This window comes from Notolepis coatsorum, assembly GCF_963971535.1.
Source record: "Notolepis coatsorum genome assembly, chromosome: 18".
Taxonomy (NCBI): domain Eukaryota; kingdom Metazoa; phylum Chordata; class Actinopteri; order Aulopiformes; family Paralepididae; genus Notolepis; species Notolepis coatsorum.
The window spans coordinates 10,916,882-10,943,700 of NC_140182.1; the positions used below are offsets into that span (position 1 = coordinate 10,916,882).

General features: G+C 44.1%; 1 protein-coding gene across 1 annotated transcript in view; it reads right to left on the reverse strand.

Moving 5' to 3' along the window:
- Positions 1-5,236: 5,236 nt before the first annotated feature.
- LOC311244828 (immunoglobulin superfamily member 22-like) overlaps positions 5,237-26,819 on the reverse strand; it is a gene marked incomplete at its 5' end in the record, with an annotated part of 77,262 nt that continues 55,679 nt past the window's right edge. Inside the window, 9 exons of the mRNA XM_084334511.1 lie at positions 5,237-5,337; positions 6,001-6,181; positions 8,760-8,908; positions 10,076-10,375; positions 12,640-12,832; positions 13,628-13,716; positions 14,335-14,631; positions 17,572-17,700; positions 23,709-23,882. Coding sequence (XP_084190637.1) covers positions 5,264-5,337; positions 6,001-6,181; positions 8,760-8,908; positions 10,076-10,375; positions 12,640-12,832; positions 13,628-13,716; positions 14,335-14,631; positions 17,572-17,700; positions 23,709-23,882 — 1,586 coding nt within the window. The 3' untranslated portion in view covers positions 5,237-5,263. The remainder of the gene's footprint in view (positions 5,338-6,000; positions 6,182-8,759; positions 8,909-10,075; positions 10,376-12,639; positions 12,833-13,627; positions 13,717-14,334; positions 14,632-17,571; positions 17,701-23,708; positions 23,883-26,819) is intronic.

Sequence of the window (26,819 nt, forward strand, 5' to 3'; positions counted from 1 at the left end):
ATAAATCACATCGAGATATGTAAGAAACCAAACCTTCCTGCACATTTTTTCCGGTTGAAACCAGCGTGATGCAATCAGTTTTTTAGCTACTGTGATACCCGATAAAACCAATCTCTTTAGCTGTGGATTTACTGCAAACTCAAAAACATCATTCAATAGTAATACAGAGGGGTGTACTGGTATATTCCAAGATACGAGTTTTGATAATTTATGGGTCACATCTTTCCAGAATGCCTTAACTGGTGGGCAGTCCCAATACATGTGCATAAATGTCCCTTTGTCTCCATTTGTACATTGGGAGCATTTTGAGTCTTGTTTAAGGCCCATTCTGTTCAGTCTTACAGGAGTCAAGTATGTCCTGTGAATATAGTTAAGATTGATTTGTTGATGGTCCGGGTTCCTTGATGTAAGACGGACATTTGCCCATGCTTCTTGCCAATCAAAGTCACTTTCCAGGTCTGGTATATCCCTCCTCCAGACAGAGTCTAGTTGGAGGGTTTCATACGAGGACGTTAGTAATTGATAATAAAAACCTGATACAAAACCTCTCAATGTATCTCTTTCATAGAAGAATTTGTGGTATCTGTGGTGTTCAACTGGTATGTCTAATGGAACACTGTGAGACCTCAAACATAGGCGTAACTGTATGTAAAAAAGCCATGTGGACTCGGTGAGGTTAAACTTTGTGCATATTTCTCCATAACTAGCTCTTCCCATATAGGGAATCTTATAGGACGTTTTTCCATTAAGAGTGCATTGTTATTGAATATGGGAGTATGATTATGCCATTTTTGAGGGTTAGGATATTTTTTTTGTGTTTCACGCCATATCCGGATTGCATGGGTAATTATGGGGCCAAATTTCCGCTCACAGTGAAAATTGGTAGTTTAGTGTGTGCTATGTCCTTCAGTCTATGTGGGGCTACTATGTTTTCTTCCAATTTTCTCCAGGATGCCAATGCCTGGGGATCAAACCATATTGTCAATGGTCTTAATGTGTATGCCTTAAAATATTGGAAAAAATCTGGAACTGCCAAGCCACCGTCTGCTTTATTTCTCTGTGCGGTGGATCTTTTTATGCGAGGTGGTTTGTTATTCCAAATAAATTTGTATGTGGAGGAGTGTAATCTTTTCCAGTAACCCTCTGGAGGGGGTAACGGTAGCATTGAACTGATGAAGTTGATTCTTGGTAGTACATCCATCTTAACTATTGATACCCTTGCCTGTACTGAGTTTTTAAGTTTTGCCCACCTGTCCAGGTCGTCTTTGATTTTGTTCTGTATTTTTGTGTAATTGTGCTTCACCGTTTGTCTTATGGTGGGAAATATTTCCACACCCAAGCATCTAAAATGTTTTACCATGGGTATCTCACCTGGGAGGGTTGTGTCTTTTTTTGCATGGGTGTTAAGTGGAAGGTGATACTATATCTATATCTAATAATAATAATAATTGCTTAGATTTATATAGCGCCTTTCATGAGACCCTTCATGTATGTATCTGTACATATCCCTTACCTACTCTTACTAGTTACGCTGCTGGTCAGTATGACTTTTAGGCTACTACTACTACCATAGTGTCTTTACACCTGTATCACTGTACATATTAATACTACAACCCTGTACATACATCTGATTAGCATTATTCCTCAGTAGTACTAATGTATATATTTTATACCCTTTTTTAATCACCTGCAGCCTACATTGTATATTACTACTTACGCACTTTACTGTTACATTTGCACTCTGGTTGGAGGCCAAACCTCTTTCCGTTGTACTGTACTACTTGTGCTGCAATGATGACAATACATTTAAATAGAATCTAAAATGTTACATCCTGTCCGATGTCTGGCTCACCTCCGACATTCCTCTGCTCAGTGATGAGAGAAGGCGTCGTTGTCAAGCAATCCGTCCGTTTGAATGGCCTCTTCGCCCACACAGTGTTCACTTCCTGCTCCCTCACACCACTGGACCACTCCGGCTCTCCGCCTCCCCTCCGAGGCCCCGGGTGAAGGGGGAGAAGGGGGCCAGTGACGTAGGTTTTTATTGCCCCCTTGGTGTTTTAATGGATGTGAACCTGGCAACCCGGCTGCGTCACGCAGAGAGGGCCACTGGTGACTCCATAGAGACGGAGCGCCTGAGAGCCGAGACGGCGCTCGGAATCTCTCTCTCTCTCTCTCTCTCTCAGCCCGGCCTGGCAGGTCCCGAATAGGACCGCACTCTGGTCTCTGAATCAGGGGTGTACACACACACACACACACACACACACACACACACACACACACACACACACACACACACACACACACACACACACACACACACACACACACACACACACACACACACACACACACACACACACACACACACACACACACACACACACACACACACACACACACACACACACACACACACACACACACACACACACACACACACACACACACACACACACACACACACACACACACACACACACACACACACACACACACACACACACACACACACACACACACACACACACACACACACACACACACACACACACACACACACACACACACACACACACACACACACACACACACACACACACACACACACACACACACACACACACACACACACACACACACACACACACACACACACACACACACACACACACACACACACACACACACACACACACACACACACACACACACACACACACACACACACACACACACACACACACACACACACACACACACACACACACACACACACACACACACACACACACACACACACACACACACACACACACACACACACACACACACACACACACACACACACACACACACACACACACACACACACACACACACACACACACACACACACACACACACACACACACACACACACACACACACACACACACACACACACACACACACACACACACACACACACACACACACACACACACACACACACACACACACACACACACACACACACACACACACACACACACACACACACACACACACACACACACACACACACACACACACACGCGACTGAACCCAGGGGCCCCAGAGACGGGCTCCCGCGGTGGGCGTGCGGGTCCGAGCCCTGCCAAGGAGAGAGAGAGAGTGTGGGACACCTGAATCTGCACCTACTGTACGTTTCAACGTCTCTTGTTGTTGACGCTTCATTATCTATTATTAAAGAGATTTGCACTACATTCATATACCTCATTCATACCGCAGAACCGCACCCTACCCTAAGTTTTGTACCTCTGCATTGTACCTCACTGTTACTCATTTTATAGCGTATATATGTATATTGACTTTACTTACTTTTTACTTACTTCTTAATTTTTTTTTTATTATTATTTTTTTTACTTACTTACTTACTTACTTACTTACTTACTTACTTACTTACTTACTTACTTACTTACTTACTTACTTACTTTCTTTTTACTGTTTGTAGCACACTCTCAGGGGCTCATACAGAAACAAGCATTTCATCATAAAGTATTCTGTATTTAGTTGTGACAATTAATAAACAAACTTGAACTTGAACTCGCACACAACACAAGTGCATTTAATAATCTATGTTGGACATCCATTTATATTTATATAGCGCTTTTATCCAAAGCTCAGTACAACACATTCAAACACAGGCGGCAGAGGCGACCATGCAAGGTGCCAACCTGCTCATCGGGAGCAGTTAGGGGGTTAAGTGGCTTGCTTATTAATGGAACCAGGAACCTTCTGATTACCAGACGACCGCTCTACCTCCTGAGCCACTGTCACCCCCAATCGCACATCCGAAAATATACCAGGTAACATTCCACGTTTCGATTTATCGCTGAAATCAATGTTATTTGATCTGAGGAGTGAAATAATCAAATGCCTAGCCCTGTTATTCAATAATGTTTCAAGCTCGCTATCTGGTAAACTAGCAAACTAAGCCCATTATTATAGTCCAGTGAGCTAGCGAGACAAGCTAACGTTAACCATCACTGGATGAATGACAACCTTTTAACTAATATCAGCTCATATTATTTTTAGCTAATGTTAGCTCAGATATTTTTAGCTAATGTTAGCTCATATATTCTTAGCTAATGTTAGCTTATATATTTTTTAGCTAATGTTAGCGTATATATTTTTAGCTAATGTTAGCTCATATATTTTTAGCTAATGTTAGCTTATATATTTTTTAGCTAATGTTAGCTCATATATTTTTAGCTATTGTTAGCTCATATATTTTTACCTAATGTTAGCGCATATATTCTTAGCTAATGTTAGCTCATATATTCTTAGCTAATGTTAGCTCATATATTCTTAGCTAATGTTAGCTCATATATTTGAGTAGCCCACCTACTTGAAGCTGAAGTGGTCCCTTGATTCTCTATGATGTGTTCAGGGAATCACTTCTTAGAATCCATTCGGTTTATGGGAATTCAGTAGGATTTAGCTCTGCTGATTTGCTTTCTGGCTTGTCCATCATCTCCATCTATTTACACTGATTTAACACCAGATTAGCACCCCGGATAATAAAGGAATATCTTATTTTAGATTGTTCTCCTCCTCATTGCTAACTGATATGGGTTGACTGCAATTTACTGACTGGCACACAGCTTATGGAAAGCCTACACACAATCTTTACATTGTAACGAATGCTACTTAAAGTGTAATCCAATTGCAATGCTTAAATTAAAACAAAGTATACTTGAGTAAAAGTAAAATGACTGATTTGAAAACGACTCAAATCAAACTAATAGTAGGCTACAATTACACAAAAAAAAGCTACTCGATTACAGTAACCAGAGTACATTCAATTAGTTTACCTTCCACCCTGGGATGGGGAAAGGGGTCAGGATGAGAAAGACTACATTTGCTGCTAGTAGTCTGGGAGGAATGTGTGTCTCTATGACAAAAGAGAGGGACAACTTTCTGATTGATTGAGCTGAATAGATAAGAGACCATCCTTTCCTGGAGCAAGATGTCTGCTCTCTGGTGGCCATGGTAGGTATTACTACAAAGGACAGTTCTACAAAGACAACACAGGACGAGGGGTATGGTTTGTTCTGATTGGATGACAATCACCACAGAATAAAACATTTCTTTATTTACGTTTTTGGGAAAGTGATAATCAATTTGAATGTGTGGCATTTCTATATTTCTATTAGCTGACACGAATTAAAATGCAATAGCAAACATTACAACACATGCCATGGGGTGAGATAACAGTGACTCAGTGACAGTGACGGTGAGTTGCTCTCTCTCTGCTCTCGGTCAGACTCTCCAGAAGACTCCTGTCCTCCTTGTCTGCAACACATGAAGACACAGATATCAAGCACTGGTCAGCGGACTCACACCACCTGTCATCCATCCCTCCTTCTGTTTGCCCAGCCAGCCATCCATCCATCCATCCATCCCTCCTTCTGTTTATCCATCCATCCATCCATCCATCCCTCCTTCTGTTTATCCATCATCCATCCATCCATCCCTACTTCTGTTTATCCATCCATCCATCCATCCCTCTGTTCATCCATCCATCCATCCATCCTTCTGTTTATCCACCCATCCATCCATCCATCCCTCCATCCATCCCTCTGTTTATCCACCCATCCATCCTTCCATCCATCCATCCATCCATCCATCCATCCATCCATCCTTCTGTTTATCCACCCATCCATCCATCCCTCTGTTCATCCATCCATCCATCCCTCTGTTCATCCATCCATCCATCCCTCTGTTTATCCATCCATCCATCCATCCATCCCTCTGTTCATCCATCCATCCATCCCTCTGTTTATCCATCCATCCATCCATCCATCCATCCCTCTGTTCATCCATCCATCCATCCTTCTGTTTATCCATCCATCCATCCATCCATCCATCCATCCATCCATCCATCCCTCCCTCCCTCCCTCCCTCCCTCCCTCCCTCCACCAGACCCCCCCCTCCCCCCTCCCTCCTGCTACCTACCAAAGACCAGCAGGCTGCAGGAGCAGTGGGCCTGACCCAGAGGGTTCTCCAGAACCAGGGTGTATTCTCCCGTGTCCTTGAGCCCGCAGGTGGGGATGACCAGGGTACACACTCCGCTCGCGGTGCTCTGCCAGAACCGAGGGGTGTCTGAGATCTTCAGGTCTCCCTTGTACCAGCAGGCCTGTAGAGGGGATTCACCATGATGGTGGATTATTGATATATAATGGTGTCTGTGAGAGAGATGGCTGAGGTGTCCCATTTGTGATGTCATCATGTAGGTGAAAAAATATGTAACACAATTTAAATTACCATACAAATTCAAATATAAACGAATCGCCTACCAGACTACCAGACTACCAGACTACCAGACTACCAGACTACCAGACTACCAGACTACCAGACTACCAGACTACCAGATTACCAGACTACCAGACTACCAGACTACCAGACTACCAGACTACCAGACTACCAGACTACCAGACTACCAGACTACCAGACTACCAGATTACCAGACTACCAGACTACCAGACTACCAGACTACCAGACTACCAGACTACCAGACTACCAGATTACCAGACTACCAGACTACCAGACTACCAGACTACCAGACTACCAGGCTACCAGACTACCAGACTACCAGACTACCAGACTACCAGGCTACCAGGCTTCCAGACTACCAGACTACCAGACTACCAGACTACCAGACTACCAGACTACCAGACTACCAGACTACCAGACTACCAGACTACCAGATTACCAGACTACCAGACTACCAGACTACCAGGCCACCAGACTACCAGGCCACCAGACTACCAGACTACCAGACTACCAGGCCACCAGACTACCAGACTACCAGACTACCAGACTACCAGACTACCAGACTACCAGATTACCAGACTACCAGACTACCAGACTACCAGACTACCAGACTACCAGACTACCAGACTACCAGACTACCAGGCTTCCAGACTACCAGACTACCAGACTACCAGACTACCAGACTACCAGACTACCAGACTACCAGACTACCATATTACCAGACTACCAGACTACCAGATTACCAGACTACCAGACTACCAGACTACCAGACTACCAGACTACCAGACTACCAGACTACCAGACTACCAGACTACCAGATTACCAGACTACCAGACTACCAGACTACCAGACTACCAGACTACCAGACTACCAGACTACCAGACTACCAGATTACCAGACTACCAGACTACCAGACTACCAGACTACCAGATTACCAGACTACCAGACTACCAGACTACCAGACTACCAGACTACCAGACTACCAGATTACCAGACTACCAGACTACCAGACTACCAGACTACCAGACTACCAGACTACCAGACTACCAGACTACCAGACTACCAGACTACCAGACTACCAGACTACCAGACTACCAGATTACCAGACTACCAGACTACCAGACTACCAGACTACCAGACTACCAGACTACCAGACTACCAGACTACCAGACTACCAGACTACCAGACTACCAGACTACCAGACTACCAGACTACCAGACTACCAGACTACCATATTACCAGACTACCAGACTACCATATTACCAGACTACCAGACTACCAGACTACCAGACTACCAGACTACCAGACTACCAGACTACCAGACTACCAGACTACCAGACTACCAGACTACCAGACTATCATTGATTAAATACATGAATGAAATATCAACATCAGTTCCCTTACAATGGAACAATGCCCTATTTTGGTGGTAACACGTCACAAAGTAATGAAACAAGTATATAAATCATGGGGGTGGCTGGGTAGCGCAGTGGACTAACCACTCGCCTACCACCGCAGAGACTCTGGGATCGAATCTAGCTGTCAGCGGTACCTCCGGCTTGGTCAGTCGTCCCTACTAACACCATTGGCAGTGTTAGCGGGTGGGAAGCCGGTGGGGTATGTGTCCTGGTCGTTGTAAACTGTGACTCCTACTGGTCGGTCGGGGCGCCTGCTCAGCAGGGAGGGGATCTGGGGGAAATAGCGTGAACCCAGAACCCAGTGAGACTCCCCACTGTCAGGTGAAAAAAAGCAGCTGGCGACTCCACGTGTATCGGAGGAGGCATGTGGTAGTTCTACACCCTCCACAGGCTGACAGTGGGGCAATGCGCGCAACGACCAGGAAGGGAATTGGCATAACGACTTAAATTGGGATAGGTGAAAAATACAGAAAGCCCAAAAAAATATATAGAATAAAAAAAAAAGTATGATTGTAAATCATTTACCATTAAGACAAGTAAGGAGTAATGTGTACTCTGGCAGTGACAGAGTAGGGGCAACAGTGACTCGGGAGGTAGAGCAGTCGTCTGGTAATCCGGAGGTTCTCGGTTCGATTCCTGCTCCTCCCAGGCAGCGTGTCGATGTGTCCTTGAACCCCTAACTGCTGCCGATGAGCAGGTTGGCACCTTGCATGGTCGCCTCCGCCGTCGGTGTGTGAATGTGTGAGTGAATGGGTGAATGTGAGGAACAAATTGTAATGCGCTTTGGATAAAAGCTGCTATATAAATGCAGCATTTCTCTGTATTTACCCGTGGGGTGGGCATGCTTCTGTATTTACCCGTGGGGTGGGCATGCTTCTGTATTTACCCGTGGGGTGGGCATGCTTCTGTATTTACCCACGGGGTGGGCAGGCCCCCCCTGGTAGGCACAGCTCATGTATTTACCCGAGGTGTGGGCACAGCTCATGTATTTACCCGAGGGGTGGGCACGGCTCATGTATTTACCCGCGGGGTGGGCATGCCCTGGTAGGCACAGCTCATGCTGCAGTCGTTGCCGCGGCAAACAGCGTGGTCCTTCAGAGGCAGGAGGAAGGAGGGCTTCACCTGACGGGGGGGCGTCTTGTACTCCTTCATCAACACACTGCTGTCGCACTCTGGGGCACACACACACACACACACACACACAGGAGCACACACACACACACACACACACACAGGAGCACACACACACACACACACACACACACACACACACACACACACACACACACACACACACACACACACACACACACACACACACACGCACACACACACACACACACACACACAGGAGCACACACACACACACACACACACACACACACAGGAGCACATGGACGTTAATATGTACACACATATTATGTATATGGGGGTGTAACGATGCATCGATTAATCGAAATGCATCGATTCTCCCAGCCACATTTGTGTATTAAATTTTTTTTGGGGAATTAACTGATAGAAAATGAATCGAAAATTGAATCGTTGCCTGAATAATCGTAATCGAAATTAATCGTTGTGAGGTCGCATCGTTACACCCCTAATATATATATTCTTACCGTATATATCTCTATCCACATCATATAATCTGCATATAATCCTTTTTACATATCTGTAGATACTATATCTGTACATATCCCTTACCTACTCTTACTAGTTACACTGCTGGCCAGTATGACTTACTACCATAGTGTCTTTATACCTGTATCACTGTACATATTAATACTACAACTCTGTACATACATCTGATTAGCACTATTACTCAGTAGTACTCATTTATATATTTTATACCCAGTTTGATCACCTCTACATTGTATATTACTATTACACTTTACTGACAATACATTTTTATCTAATCGAATCTAATCTAATAAAAAAATAAAAAAAACACACACAAACACATACCAGTGCACAAATATCTATGGTGACTATTTAATGTTTAACAGGCTATCACTCTTACCCACCCACCCCCTCCTACCCACCCCCTCCTAATGTACAGTCTCCCCCCTATCATATGTATATATTTTCTGTTAGGATCTCTGGGTAACAGTACTATATACCTGTATGTCATGTATGTCCCTATGCCATAAATGTCATGATGTCATGTATGTTGTGTATGTCATAAATGTCACTATGAATTGAAAATGGGGGACCCTGATGTAAACAAGACAAACGTCTTTCTCTGGTCTGCAACCCCTTGACAATTGTGTGTATTGAGCCGTACTGTATTGTACCCATTCTGCAATCTGTTAAATAAAGTTTTCATTCATTCATCTTCCCACCTTTCTCCTTGACGATGATGAGGGGCTCCCTTGAGTCCAGGGGGTCACTGTCTCCAATGGTGTTCCTGGCCAGGACCCTGAAGTAGTACTTCCTGCCAGGCAGCAGGCCAGTCATGGTGTACCTGTTGCTGAACACGCGCTCCGCAGCCGTGAACCAGCAGGTGGTGCTGGTGTCGCGCTTCTGGATGATGTAGTGGGTTCCCTCGACCACGCCCAGGTCTGGGGTGTGATCCCACCTCAGGGTCACCGTGCCGGGCACCTCCTCCACCAGACGCAGGTCCCTGGGAGGACAGGGGAAGTCTGGAGGAGGAGGGGTGGTGAGGAGGAGGAGGAGGGTGGTGAGGAGGGGGAGGAGGAGGAGGGGGAGGAGGAGGAGGAGGAGGAGGAGGAGGGTGGTGAGGAGGAGGAGGGTGATGAATAGGAGGTGGAGGAAGAGGAGAAGGAGGGTGGTGAATTGGAGGAGGAAGAGGAGGAGGAGGGTGGTGAGGAGGGGAGGAGGAGGAGGGTGGTGAATAGGAGGAGGAAGAGGAGGAGGAGGGTGGTGAGGAGGGGGAGGAGGAGGAGGAGGGTGAGGAGGAGGAGGAGGGTGAGGAGGAGGAGGGTGGTGAATAGGAGGAGGAGGAAGAGGAGAAGGAGGGTGGTGAATCGGAGGAGGAGGAGGAGGGTGGTGAGGAGGAATCACATCGATACTACAGAGTATCGATTCACGTGAGATCTGCCGGTGCCAAATTTCGGTACTGTAAAAAAAATATATATTATTTTTATACATTTCTTAAAATTTAAATACAAAACCTATGAAGTGTGCTGCAAGTTCACGTCAACGTTCACGCGCACAATACACGTTGTTACACTTTACAAAGCTAGATGCAGACAACGCTCGCTGCAATATTATATATTATATATGTTGTGAAGGGCCAGATTAAACCGAATATATATATTTATTTATATATATATATTTAATTGTATTTGTATATTCTCTAATATTCCCTGATATCCCTTGTATATTCCTTGTACAATATGCATTGAATATCCATTCTAGCCTACTGAACATCCCATAATAGTCTCCATTCTACTATTGGTCGAGACCTTGGTGCCAGGCTGCCATACCCCTCAGACCCAGTTCAAACGTACCGCTCGACATGTACGAACAAGTCCTAGTTCCGCGTAGGAATTTGGCTACCGCACCACTAATGGGACTATTTGTTCATAGTGCGTATATATACTGCGCTACTAAAGTAGGACTTTCTTTTCAGTCCAGTTTCTTACCCTCCAATAGAGTCACAGACGTAAAGCCTCCCCGCGACGCCACGTGTGGGAGTAAGGCCAAGTTCGCCTACCATCGGTATTGAGACATCGTGTATATTAATATTTGAATAGTCATATTTGGCACTATATCGTCGAGTTGGACGTAGTCTATTAAGCTAATAATAGTCTGTTAATATATAGTGCTTCGTGCGGTGAGAATACTACCGTAGTCAGTACCCCATCGTTTCGGGCAGAGAACTGGCTGCTTACCCAGGGTGGTTGACCCTATGTGAAGCTGCACCCGAGGAGCCCCAGAGCCGACGAGCGAGTGGACCTGTATACCGGATTATTCTACCGACGACAGCCCGCCTTCCCAGGCACGGATTATGCTTTGGATACTTTGATTATTCTATGGATAAAGACCCCCGACACTGCCGTGTGTTGGAACCCCCCCCCCTGGAGAGGACGCAAGGTGAGGAGACGCTCTGCAAGACGAGGTCTCTTCACGTCTCTCCCCCGTGGACCGGAGAGAGCCGGCCCACAAAGAGTCCACCTGCTTTCATCTGTGGTCCAAGGATCGCCGGCGCATTGAACAGCACTACAGTGGGTTCACCTGGGATACCCTTGGCCAGACGAGGCAGCCGGATTCTACCCCCCCCCCCCCCCCCCCCCCCCCCCCCTCCTACTCCTGTCGGCTTACAAGCGACCGGATTAACCCCCTCTAGTGTATCCAGCCTATAATCATTAAAGTATCATTGCTGTTATTCCTTAACTATTCCAGGTCGTATATTTACCACCTGCGCCTTCAGAGATTGGACATTCTCTATTGATATACCGACGAATACTCCTTGCCATAAAAGTGCATACTATTTCAATTCATAAATGTAATTAAGTGATTAAGTGTTTATTCTACACACCATCGCTGTGTAGGAAATAAAGACCTGTTTCTAATTCGTACATTTGTGTTGGATCCGTTTCATCTACGTGAGAGTGTTCATGATAATATATTTATGCCGTGTACTGGGTGGCCGAATATTAAGTACAAAGGTAGTGGTAGTAAGTATCATATCTAGTAATACAGTCAGGGAATTGTACCCCTCAGTTACAATATATATATTAACAAATTGTTCTAAATAAATAATGATGATAATAAATAATTAGAAGTTTGGATTTTTAATTTTTTTTTTACAACTGATGTAGGTAGATTACATTTTTAGAGACTAAAGTACCGAAAAAAGGTACCGCTGGGTACCGGTATTGATTCACAGGTAACGGTACCGGCATCGGTTCAAATGTGAACGGTACCCAACCCTACTCACCCGTGACCCTGACGTTGACGTCGTAGCGGGCCTCTCCGTGGTCATTCTTCAGATGGACGCGGTAAACGCCGGAGTCGGAGCGCTGGGAGGAGGAGATGCGGAACTCGGAGTCACTCCCGCTCTTGGTGATGACCTCCCTGCCTCTGGTGCGGACGCCGTCTCTCAGCCAGGTCACCAGGGGAGGAGGGGAACCCTGAAGGGGGGGGGGGGGGGGAGAGGTCATCTGATGTGCTGCCAAACTCTGCTGAATTGTACATAGTAAGTGATACTATTTTTTTTATTTTTTTTTTATTTAACCTTTATTTAACCAGGAAAAAGTCTCATTGAGATTAAAAATCTCTTTTACAAGAGCGTCCTGGCCAAGATAGGCAGCAGCACAGTTACAATTTCACACTTACAGACGGAAACTATTTAAAAAGAAAAACATATATCAATTAAAACAAAAACAAGGACAATTCACAGAACCATTTATAGTCACAGTCAAAACATCTGCAGCCAGATGTGCTGGATTCCATATCGCTTAGAAGGGTTTTAAAAGCAACCAGTGAGACCAGCTCATGCAAGTTCAGGTGGTTTTGTAGCTGATCGACACACAGCTATATACAGCGCTACTTATCTGAAGTCTTTACTGTCCAGCTAATTATCTGATAGAAGTAGGGATGTTTGATGTTGGCTTTTTTACCGATATCCGATATACCGATATTGTCCAACTCTTAATTTCCGATACCGATATCAACCGATACCGATATATGCGGGTAATTCAGGTAATTAACATTACATATGTCTTGTCGTGGAATTAACACAACATTATGCATACTTTTGACAATAAATAAAATAAGAATTTGTTCTTACTTGCTTGCCTGGGTAAATAAAGGTTAAATAAATGTAAATTTATTGAATTTTTTTACCGATACAGATAATTTCCGATATTACATTTTAATGCCAATATCGGCCGATAATATGGGACGTCCCTAGATAGAAGTCTTACGGTGAAGCTGAGGCGGAGGCAAAGGGCCGTCCCGGCGCGGACCACGATGTGATTCTTCAGTCTCCCGTGGGGGTCGAACCTGGGAGCCACTGGACGGGAGGAAACAAAAGCAAAATGACTCTTTTCACTTCCTTCGCCAAAATACAAATCAAGGAACAGGAAGTCGTCGTAATAAATACTCACACGCATACTGTAGTACAAGAATTGGGGTATGAGAGAAAAAGTAGAAAGGCGAATTTTTTTAAATAAAAAGACATTCACACACCGAGGACGGAGGCGACCATGCAAGGTGCCAACCTGCTCATCGGGGGAGCAGTTAGATTCAAGATTCAAGAGTTTATTCATCACATACATACCAGGGCATACAGTGAAATGCGGTTGGCCATGCCCGCTACGATTGTGCAATAAAACAATAGTAATAGTATTAATAAAAAAAAGATAACTAGACATGGTAAATAGACATAAATAATAAATAATAAATCACTTAAAGGCACTATTCCTATACAATGTGCAGTTTTTCTCCTATACAATGTCCCTATGCTATACTTGCTGTTACTAACTATACTATACAACAATCACAACAAGGGGTCAAGTGTCTTGCTCAAGGAGACGAGCGGGAATCGAACCGGGAACCCTCCGATTACCAGACGACCCCCCCCCCCCCCCCCCCCCTTGGTAGTAGTAGTAGTAGTATGATGTGGTCTCACCAGGCGGGGGCAGAGCCAGCACGCCGTCCTCCAGCTCCACGGGCTCCCCGACGCCTCCCTCGTTCACCGCCCGCACGCGGAAGTGGTACTTCATGCCCTCCCGCAGGCCCGGCGCGGTGAAGGCGGTGCCTGCCACGGGCACCTTGGTGGCCCTGGTCCACTCCCTGGCGTCCTCGGGCCGCAGCTCCACGGTGTAGCCCGTGGGCTCGTCGCCCAGCCCCGGGGCTCTCCAGCTCAGCGAGACGGAGGAGGTGGAGGAGTCGGACACGCACAGGTTCTGCACCAGGCCCGGGGCTCCTGGGGGCGGGCAGGAGGACGGAGAGCGAGGGGGCAGCGCTCAAGTTCAGGTTTTGATTTGATTTGATTTTTTTTTATCTACTTTTTCTCCCCATTTTCTATTTTTCTCCCATCCCAATTTCCAATTCTCCCCTCCCCTGTCTCGAACGTTGCTAGACCATGCCTCGCACTGGTCGGCTGCAGTGAGGACCAAGCCTTGCATCACGTGTCCCCTCCGGTACACGAGGAGGCAGCCGTCACATCTTTTCACCTGCACAGCGCGATCTCTCAGCGGCGAGGAGTACCGCGTGGGAGGCTCACGCTGCCCCCGATACTTTCCTGATTCTGCTGTACAGGCGCACCAACCGACCTGTAGGAGTCGCTGTCCACAACGTCCGATCCCCACCCACCGGCTTTCCCACCCCCTAATACTGCCAATTGTGTTAGTATGAACGACCAGCCAAGCCGGTAGCAACGCCGAGAGCTGGGCTCGATACCAGCATCTCCTGCTTTAGTGGCGAGCGCCTTGCCCACTTGCGCCACTTAGCCGCCCTTGATTTGATTTGATTGAAGTTTATTTCAAATATGCAACATAACAAACAAACATCAAGTACATATTATAGCCTTAAGCCGTTCAAATAATAATAAATGTTTTTTTGTCATTTACATATTTGAAAAGGAGTGGGAAGAAGCATACACTTATTTAATCCCACCCCTATTTACTCATCAGAGCATACTATATTTTATTGACTAATTCATACATTACTAGACTTATATTGAAAATGAACTTAGTTTAACAATACATCTTTTAACAATACCTTATTAATATTTACCAAACTGTATGTTCAAGTTCTAGTTCAAGTTCAAGTTCAAGTTCACGTTTTGTTTTATTTGTCACGTATAAAGGTACTTGTACATTACAGTGAAATGCTTGGTTCTGTATGAGCCTCCTGAGATTGTGCTTCATACAGTAAAAAGTAAAAGAGTAAAGACCAAACACTATACAATATATACAAATTATACAAAAACTAAATGCAAAAAAGAGGAGAGGAGATATGAGAGGAGGAGGTAAAATAGGAGATATGAGAAGAGGAAGTGAAAGAGGAGAGGAGATATGAGAGCAGGAGGTGAAAGAGGAGAGGAGATATGAGAGCAGGAGGTGAAAGAGGAGAGGAGATATGAGAGGAGGAGGTGAAAGAGGAGATATGAGAAGAGGAAGTGAAAGAGGAGAGGAGAGAAGAGAGAAGGAGGTGACAGAGGAGAGGAGAAGAGAGGAGGAGGTGACAGAGGAGAGGAGAGAGCAGGAGGTGAAAGAGGAGAGGAGAAAAGAGGAGGAGGTGACAGAGGAGAGGAGAGAGCAGGAGGTGACAGAGGAGAGGAGAGGAGAGGAGAGAGAGAGGAGGAGGTGAAAGAGGAGAGGAGAAGAGAGGAGGAGGTGACAGAGGAGAGGAGAGAGCAGGAGGTGAAAGAGGAGAGGAGAGGAGAGAGCAGGAGGTGACAGAGGAGAGGAGAGAAGAGAGCAGGAGGTGACAGAGGAGAGGAGAGGAGAGAGCAGGAGGTGACAGAGGAGAGGAGAGAAGAGAGCAGGAGGTGAAAGAGGAGAGGAGAGGAGAGAGCAGGAGGTGACAGAGGAGAGGAGAGAAGAGAGCAGGAGGTGACAGAGGAGAGAAGAGGAGAGAGCAGGAGGTGACAGAGGAGAGGAGAGGAGAGAGGAGGAGGTGACAGAGGAGAGGAGAGAGCAGGAGGTGACAGAGGAGAGAAGAGAAGAGGAGGTGACAGAGGAGAGGAGAGGAGAGGAGGTGACAGAGGAGAGGAGAGAGCTGGAGGTGACAGAGGAGAGGAGAGAAGAGAGGAGGAGGTGACAGAGGAGAGAAGAGGAGGTGACAGAGGAGAGGAGAGAAGAGAGGAGGAGGTGACAGAGGAGAGAAGAGAAGAGAGCAGGAGGTGACAGAGGAGAGAAGAGAAGAGAGCAGGAGGTGACAGAGGAGAGGAGAGGAGAGAGCAGGAGGTGACAGCGGAGAGGAGAGGAGAGAGCAGGAGGTGACAGAGGAGAGGAGAGAAGAGAGCAGGAGGTGAAAAAGGAGAGGAGAGAGCAGGAGGTGACAGAGGAGAGAAGAGAAGAGAGCAGGAGGTGAAAGAGGAGAGGAGAGAGCAGGAGGTGAAAGAGGAGAGGAGAGAGCAGGAGGTGACAGAGGAGAGAAGAGAAGAGAGCAGGAGGTGAAAGAGGAGAGGAGAGAGCAGGAGGTGAAAGAGGAGAGGAGAGGAGAGAGCAGGAGGTGACAGAGGAGAGGAGAGGAGAGAGGAGGAGGTGAAAGAGGAGAGGAGAGAGCAGGAGGTGAAAGAGGAGAGGAGAGGAGAGAGCAGGAGGTGACAGAGGAGAGGAGAGAGGAGGAGGTGACAGAGGAGAGGAGAGGAGAGAGCAGGAGGTGACAGAGGAGAGGAGAGAAGAGAGCAGGAGGTGACAGAGGAGAGGAGAGAAGAGGAGGTGACAGAGGAGAGAAGAGAGGAGGAGGTGACAGAGGAGAGAAGAGGAGAGAGGAGGAGGTGACAGAGGAGAGGAGAGGAGAGAGAAGGAGGTGACAGAGGAGAGGAGAGGAGAGAGCAGGAGGTGACAGAGGAGAGAAGAGGAGAGAGGAGGAGGTGACAGAGGAGAGGAGAGGAGAGAGAAGGAGGTGACAGAGGAGAGGAGAGAAGAGAGGAGGAGGTGACTGAGGAGAGGAGAGAAGAGAGGAGGAGGTGAAAGAGGAGAGGAGATATGAGAGGAGGAGGTGACAGAGGAGAGGAGAGGAGAGAGGAGGAGGTGACAGAGGAGAGGAGAGAAGAGAGCAGGAGGTGACAGAGGAGAGGAGAGGAGAGGAGAGGAGAGGAGAGAGCAGGAGGTGACAGAGGAGAGGAGAGGAGAGGAGAGAGCAGGAGGTGACAGAGGAGAGGAGAGGAGAGAGCAGGAGGTGACAGACTCACGTATGGGGTCCTTGGCCAGGACGGCAGCAGAGGTGGTGCTGGGGGCTCCAGCTCCGGCTCTGTTCACACTGGTCACCCTGAACTCGTACTCCACGTCCTCCACCAGCCCGTCCACCACACACTTACTGTCTGCAGGGACACAGCAGCACGAGAGACACTTTTAATAACACATAATAACACATAATAACACATGATAACAACACATAATAACACATAATAACACATAATAACACATAATAACAACACATAATAACACATGGTAACACATGATAACACATAATTTCCTGTGTCACCTCCTCGTGTCGATAACTTTCCTCCGGTGCTTGTATCTCTTCAGTTGCATAACACTGTAAGCTCAGCAAATATCAGACAAACATAAAATACTGTATCCAGTACAGGTTAAAATGACAGTAAAACAAAAACAAAAATAGAAAAAATTTAAATAGAGTACAGAAAATACTAGACATTATCTCTTTGCCTAGCTGGATCTGGCAAGAGCATTTTTTGTTGCGTTTCTCCATGTTGACATGTTGACTGACATGAGCCTGTCCCGTCTCCCTGTCTCCCTGTGAGTTGCTGTCCCGGAGTGTTGACCGGAGTGTCGGACGTCCCGCGATGAAGGCCGGGAGGATGCGACCCTCTCTGCGTGCCCTCCTGTCTCCCTGTCTCCGGCGGTCTCGTAGTGGTGACCGGAGTGCTGGACGTCCCGCGATGATGTCGGGGAGGACGCGACCCTCTCTGCCCCCCCCCCCCATCTCCCTGTCTCCGGCTGTCTCGGAGCGATGACCCGTGATTAAGACGGGGAGGACGCGACCCTCTTTGCGCCGCCCCTGTGCCTCAAATAGATTCGCTATCAGCTCTATCTTTAATCTTTCAAAATGTTCAGTTGCTATCGCTATCAGCTCTATCTTTAATTTTTCAAAATGTTCAGTTGCTATTGCATGCACTCATCTGTGTTCCACTACACACTTGAGTGCATGCTTACCAACTGTCCGTCTGCAACACTACTATCACCGACATCTAAGAAGGGAGATCCCCCCTTGAATGGCCCTTCTAAGGTTTCTCTCCTCCACACTGCCTGTGGAGCATTTTCCCCCTATTGTTAGGTTTTAGTGAGTTTTTCCTTACCTTCGCGTGGGGTATGTCTTGGAGTGCTTGCATTCATTCATTTATTTGCATTTATTAAAAATGTGTTGGACCTTATGGTGTTCTTGTTTTGTTCTTGACTTATTGTGATGTTTCTTCTTGACTTGTTTAAAGAAGACGTGTCCGGCCCATGGGGACATTAACGTGTGTTGTCGGGCCTTATAAATACATTTGATTTGATTTGATTTGATTTGATTTGACTGATTTGGGTATATGGAGAGAACATTTATATTTTCATCAGTCTGCATCATTGGTTGTCTTGTGTAGTGTTTGGTGAATGTATTGTATATTTTTTGTACAAAAATAAAAATAAAAAGTTTTCTAACCCTAAAAACGCCCCTGATGTACAATATGCTGTATATAACGTATATATAAATTTACTGTCTTTATTGTCTGCATATAATCCTTCTATATACCTACTTATACACCTGCATATAACCCATAACTCTGGATGATAGCATGTACATACCTGCATATAATCCTTTTTACATATCTGTAGATACTATATCTATATGTGTACATATCCCTTACCTACTCTACTAGTTAGTTACTATAGATCTGTACATATCCCTTACCTACTCTACTAGTTACTAGTTACTATATGTACATATCCCTTACCTATTCTTACTAGTTACTAGTTACTATATGTAACAGTGTTAACAAATACTTTATTATAGTTAAATTATGTTAAACTTGGGACACAGCCATGGCTATTTATATTATTTCGTTTTGTATTATGATGCATTTTACCTGGAAGTTGTTGTGTTGCATTGTGGGTCTTCAGCACACAGCACACACTCTGCTGATGGTAAGATGGGTTTCTGTCTGCTCAGACTCAGAACACTTCATTAACATGATCTGTGCTTCATGAAAAACCCTGTTAGTGGCCAAATATGCACTTGTGTTTCATATTTATTGTCTAGTAATATTTTGTTTCATGGAATTGCTTGGTTCATGGTTTAAAAAAACGATTAACATGCTAAGCTAGCTGTTGTGTTAAATCACAGCTCACTAACATGGACCATGCTGTGTCTGAACAGGAGATGACCCCATGCTGTCTTGTACCTTACAAGCTGTGGTTGTGTGTTCCAAATTATATACAGGTATGTCTTCTGTGTAATATTGTTTATCTGGTTTTGGTTATTATTTTGCACAGTAAATACTTATGCAGGCCTACCTGCAATTCAGCATTTATTCCAGCAGGGCGACAGTGATGTTCCTGCTGCCTTTTGTTATAATATGAAAAATGGGGCTTTAGAGGGAAGAGGTTATTATATATGGTATTTGATGGAGATGACCCAATGCTGTCTTGTACCTTACAAGCTGTGGTTGTTGTGTGTTCCAAATTATATACAGACAGAATGAAACCACACTCTACTGCTCCAGCACCTGATTCCATGTCGGTCCTTGATGAGACAGCAGGCAGGACAGAATAGGAGAGGTCACATATGTGTGCATATCCCTTACCTACTCTACTAGTTACTAGTTACTATATATGTGTACATATCCATTACCTATTCTTACTAGTTACTATATATGTGTACATATCCATTACCTACTCTACTAGTTACTATATATGTGTACATATCCATTACCTACTCTACTAGTTACTAGTTACTATATATGTGTACATATCCCTTACCTACTCTACTAGTTACTATATATGTGTACATATCCATTACCTACTCTACTAGTTACTAGTTACTATATATGTGTACATATCCCTTACCTACTCTACTAGTTACTATATATGTGTACATATCCCTTACCTACTCTACTAGTTACTATATATGTGTACATATCCATTACCTATTCTTACTAGTTACTATATATGTGTACATATCCATTACCTATTCTTACTAGTTACTATATATGTGTATATATCCCTTACAGTTACTATATATGTGTACATATCCCTTACATATTCTTACTAGTTAGTTACTAGTTACTATATCTATATCTGTACATATCCCTTACCTACTCTTACTAGTTACTATATATGTGTGCATATCCCTTACCTACTCTACTATGAATTGAATGAATTATTATTTTTATTTCGAATGTTTACAAATAAATAAACAAACAAATAATTTTTCGAACATTTTCACAAATAAACAAACGAAAAGGATAGGTTTGAAGCCGAAGGCTTATAGAGCAACCTACCCCTAATTAAAAAAAAACAAATTAAAAAAAGTCAACAATCAAAAATCAACAAAAAACGATACAGAAAAGAACAAAAAAAGTTAAAGTTTGCAAGATAAAACAAACAAACAAACAAACAAACAAAAAAAATCAACAATCAACAAAAAAAAACTTTCCTGAAAAGAACATAAGCCAACATAGGAAAAATCAAAAATTCATCTGCAATACCAGAGTTTCATGGTAGAAAAAAAAGAAAAGAAAAAAAGATTGTAGGTAAAATTTTACTCTAAGATTCTAGAACCCTGTTTTTAAACATCTTTTTAAACATAAAAATACTCCTGCTGTTTATTTCATCTGGTATATTGTTCCAGAGTTTCACTCCTTTAACTGACACAGACATACTTTTAAGTGTGGTTCGAGCTCTAGGCTGTTTCAAATTGAGTGTTCTTCTTAAATTATACGTCACCTCTCGTTCTCTAAACAAAATTTGTAAGTTACATGTTGATGACTTCTAGCTTTAAAAACTATCTCTGCTGTTTTAAGGTCAACTAAGTCGAGGAACTTTAATGCCCTTAGTTCAAAAAACAGTGTGTTTGTAGGATGGAGATAACTAACATTGTTCACAACCCTTATTGCCTTTTTCTGTAAGATGATAATAGGATTCAGATTAGTTTTGTATGCGTTTCCCCAAGTTTCTATACAGTAAGTTAGATATGGTAATAAAATAGTACAATAAATTGTGTATAATGATCTCAAATTTAATATGTGTCTGGTTTTTCTTAAGATACCTAAGCTACGCGCTGTTTTTTTCTTTACATAGTTAATATGAGTTTTCCAGCTGAGGTTTTGGTCTATCACGACCCCCAAAAAAGTATATTAATTTACTCTTTCAAGATGAACATTATCTATGGATAATATCTCTACTTGAGTATCCGGATGTATTTTTTTATTACCAAACAAAATACATTTAGACTTACTTATATTTAAGGAGAGTTTGTTAGTATCAAGCCAACATTTCAGCTTCCCCAGTTCACCTGTAATATTGGTTAGCAACTGTTGTAGGTCTGCACCTGAACAAAAATTTTTGGTATCATCTGCAAAAATGACAAATATACTAGTTACTAGTTACTATATATGTGTACATATCCCTTACCTACTCTTACTAGTTAGTTACTAGTTACTATATCTGTACATATCCCTTACCTACTCTTACTAGTTAGTTACTATATATGTGTACATATCCCTTACCTACTCTACTAGTTACTAGTTACTATCTCAGAGTCTGACCCGTCAGCAGCTACTAGTTACTCCTCTCACCCAGAGTCTGACCCGTCAGCAGCTACTAGTTACTCATCTCACCCAGAGTCTGACCTGTCAGCAGCTACTAGTTACTCCTCTCACCCAGAGTCTGACCTGTCAGCAGCTACTAGTTACTCCTCTCACCCAGAGTCTGACCTGTCAGCAGCTACTAGTTACTCCTCTCACCCAGAGTCTGACCTGTCAGCAGCTACTAGTTACTCCTCTCACCCAGAGTCTGACCTGTCAGCAGCTACTAGTTACTCATCTCACTCAGAGTCTGACCCGTCAGCAGCTACTAGTTACTCATCTCACTCAGAGTCTGACCTGTCAGAAGCTACTAGTTACTCATCTCACCCAGAGTCTGACCTGTCAGCAGCTACTAGTTACTCCTCTCACCCAGAGTCTGACCTGTCAGCAGCTACTAGTTACTCATCTCACCCAGAGTCTGACCTGTCAGGAGCTACTAGTTACTCCTCTCACCCAGAGTCTGACCTGTCAGCAGCTACTAGTTACTCCTCTCACCCAGAGTCTGACCTGTCAGCAGCTACTAGTTACTCCTCTCACCCAGAGTCTGACCTGTCAGCAGCTACTAGTTACTCATCTCACCCAGAGTCTGACCTGTCAGAAGCTACTATACTACTAAATATGGCGAAGCAGCTTTTTGTTTCTATGGACCGACGGCTTGGAATAATCTCCCACTACATATAAAACAGGCAGCCTCTGTGGATAGCTTTAAAGCACAGCTCAAGACCCATTTTTTTTTTGTATTTTATTTACACATAAACAAACATGACAACACACGATAAGATATACAAGCATTAGTTGTCAGTGCACATCCAATGAAATCACATTTTAGTTAATTGTCTTATATATATAGGATATACCCCTAATACCTGTTATCTAAAAACCTACACACATATGCTCCAGCTCGTACCCCCCCCTTCCGGACCCCCCATTGGATAATCCATCCATTTTCCCTCGCTCCTAACCAGACATTACCATTATATGCTAGCTTTTATTTTCTCCACCACTTCTAACCACAATGTCATTTTGGATTCATTGAGACCCAAAATTCTAGCTGTAGATATTTCTTGATAGATCACATCGAGATATGTAATAATCCAGACCTTTCGGCAATTTTTTTCCGGTTGGAACCATCGTGATGCTATCAGCTTTTTAGCCACTGTGATACCCGATAAAACCAATCTCTTTAGCTGTGGATGTACTGCACACTCAAAAACATCATTCAGCAGCTCAAGACCTATTTTTATACTCTTGCTTTTAGCTGATTTTAAAATCCCTGTTGTTATTTATGCTTTTTTAGCTATTTTCTTAATCATGTTTTGCAAATATTTCTTTGTGGTTCTAAACTCCTGCTTTTCTTTTCTTTACTTTGTCCTGCTTTATTGTCACATTTAGTTTTATTTAATTTTTTTTGCTCTGTTAGCACTTTGAACTGCATTCTATGTATGAAGGTGCTATATAAATAAAGATTATTATTATTATTATTATTACTAGTTAGTTACTCATCTCACGGCTCAGAGTCTGACCTGTTAGCAGCTCCTGGTTGAACGGGACCCACATGCTGCTGCCTCTCTTCCTCCTCTCCAGGGTGAAGCCCAGGACGGGAGCTCCTCCGTCGTGGAGTGGGGGGGACCAGGACACCGTCATGCTGCCCTTGGCGACGTCAGAGACCTGGGGCTGGGAGGCCACGCCAGGGGGCTCTGGACGGGCGAGAACACCAGCATGTATCGTATCGCAGCCAGAGATCACAGTGCAGGTTGAAAAGTACAATTTCAATACGTGGATGAAGAAGAAGAAGAAGAAGAAGTCAAAATACTTCTCAAAGGTCAGTGAATACCACAACCACTACACCAGAGGAAGCTCAACAAATCATGTTAAACCCAGATTCGGCTCAACAAGGGACTAAACACGTTTTGCAATTATGCCCCATCAATGTGGAACGCCCTACCTAAAGCTGTAAAGGAATGTGAATCCCTACCCACATTCAAAACCGCTCTTAAAGGATAACTCCAACATTTTGGGAAATTAGCTTATTTAACATCTTCCCTGGAGTTGTGCGTGCATTTAGCTTTGGGAATAGTCGCTCCGTTAGCATAGCTTAGCTTCATCACTGGAAGTGAGGCAGGACAGTACCCTGACGTTCCCTACAGGTTTGTTGATATTCTCATTCCTTCAAAGGATCTGAACCGATTGACGTTTATGGATACCATGACTTAAAATCTTCTTACCTTGAAGATTAAAAGCCTCCCCAATTTAGAAAACAGTAATCCAATGGCTGGTATTGATAATATACTACTAACTACTGGACGCTCGGAGCTAACCGGAGCTAACGCAGAACAGGATGTGTAAAGCAAATATAATGACTTCCTTTCTGGGGTTTTCAAAATAAAAGTGCGACGTTTATAGCAGCGGAAAACGTTTATTTTGTACATTATCTAACGTTAACACGAACCTAAACTAACGTTACAACTAACCTAAAGTTAGTTTAGGTTCGTGTTAACGTTAGATAATGTACAAAATAAACGCTTTCCGCTGCTATAGACGTCGCTCTTTTATTTTGAAACCCCCCAGAAAGGAAGTCATTGCTCTCGTTATCTGCTTGAGTGTCCGGTTAGCTCCGTTAGCGTGCAGTAGTTAGTAGTATATCAATACCAGCCATTGGATTACTGTTTTCTAAATTGGGGAGGCTTTAAATCGTCAAGGTAAGAGGATTTTAAGTCATGGTATCCATAAACTTCAATCGGTTCAGATCCTTTGAAGGAATGAGAATATCAACAAACCTGTAGGGAACGTCAGGGTACTGTCCTGCCTCACTTCCAGTGATGAAGCTAAGCTATGCTAACGGAGCGACTGTTCCCAAAGCTAAATGCACGCACAGAGACAAAAAAGGTATGTATCTTCTTGTCTAACTCCAGGGAAGATGTTAAATAAGCTAATTTCCCAAAATGTTGGAGTTATCCTTTAAAGAGCACCTACGGGAGGCTGCAATTAGAAACTGGCCACCGTAAATGCGCAAACCCCCCACCCCCTCCTAATGTACAGTCTCCTCCCCACCGCATGTATATATTCTCTCCCCGCTGTATGTATATTTCTCTCCCACCCACCCACCCCCTCCAAATGTACAGTCTCCTCACCACCGTATGTATATTTCTCTCCCACCCACCCCCTCCTAATGTACAGTCCCCTCCCCATCATATGTATATACTCTGTCAGCAGGGGAGGAAACTAACTTTTTGGCTTACCAGCCAACTGGCGAGTATCTGATTTTTTTTTACCAGACAAACTGATTTTTTACCAGCCAAAAAAAATCGCTAATTGTGATAATTACTTCTTTGTATGTCTTTGTCTAAATTGATTTTCAATCATAGTAAAAATCACACTGTGTCTCTACTCTTTAAAATATTTATTAGCATAAAACATTAATAACAGTCTCTACTCTTCACAATATTAGCATACAACATGTATTAATCACACTGTCTCTACTCTTCAAAATATTAGGATATCACATATTAACATGAAAGAGGGAACTATTCTGGACTGGGTTGGGCTGAACTAGGCAGTGAAAGATGCTGGGCTGGACTGGACTGGGTTGGACTGGTCTAGGTTGGACTGAGTTGGGCAGTGAAAGAACCAAGCATTTCACTGTAATGTAATAGCTAAATAAAACAACTTGACTTGTTACATTTGCACTCTGGTTGTATGCCAAATGTATTCTGGTTGTACTGTACTTGTGCTGTAAGATGACAATACATTGGAACCGAATCGACAACGCTAGGGGTTCAGCAGGTGTATTCTGAATGCCAAGTATGACAACATCACCGTTGTGAAGGGCATATGGGCGATTGATTGATTGATTGATTGAGTGGTGATATGGGGGGGAAACCCGGTAATAATAAAATGTCACTCGGCTGCATTTAAGCAAAGCCGCTCAGTATAGTCGTCCACTATGTTGAACGCGTGTTATGATAGCTTGTTACATGCTAGGTAGCTAGCCGGCTAATGCTGGTTGACTTGTCATTCTCATCCGACTCGAAGGAGACGCGTCGCGTGCTGTTGTTCGCCCCCATGTCAGACCGCACTGATATCCGAAAGCGATGACTCTACATGCAATTATTTTCATCCACTGATGTGTTTTTGTCTAGTTTGTCTACGTTGTCAAGCCGGTGGCAGGAGTCTGTAGGTCCGCGAGCAGTGATCTGTCCACTTCCCCTAGATGGGCGGCATCTTCTAGAAAATGAGTGTTCATTGGAGGAGCTTAGAGCGCATCTGTACAACGATGATGTTCATTGGTTATGGTTGGATTGAGGCACAAATGGGAGGAATCAAGGGGGGAGTCAGAGTTCGGCTTGTGCCAGTGAGCGAATCAGCAGATTGCAGAATGATTTTTTTGTTTTGTAATTACTAGTACTCGCCAGACTGGCGAGTGCTCTTCATGAATTACTCGCCAAACGTAAAAAATACTCGCATTTGGCGAGTAAAGTGGCCTAATTTCCTCCCCTGTCTGTCAGGATCTATGGGTAACAGTACTGTATATTTGAATACCGTTTATGTCAAAAATGTATCAGTACTAAATACCTGTATGTCCCTATGCCATAAATGTCATGTATGTTGTGAATGTCATAAATGTCTATATGAAT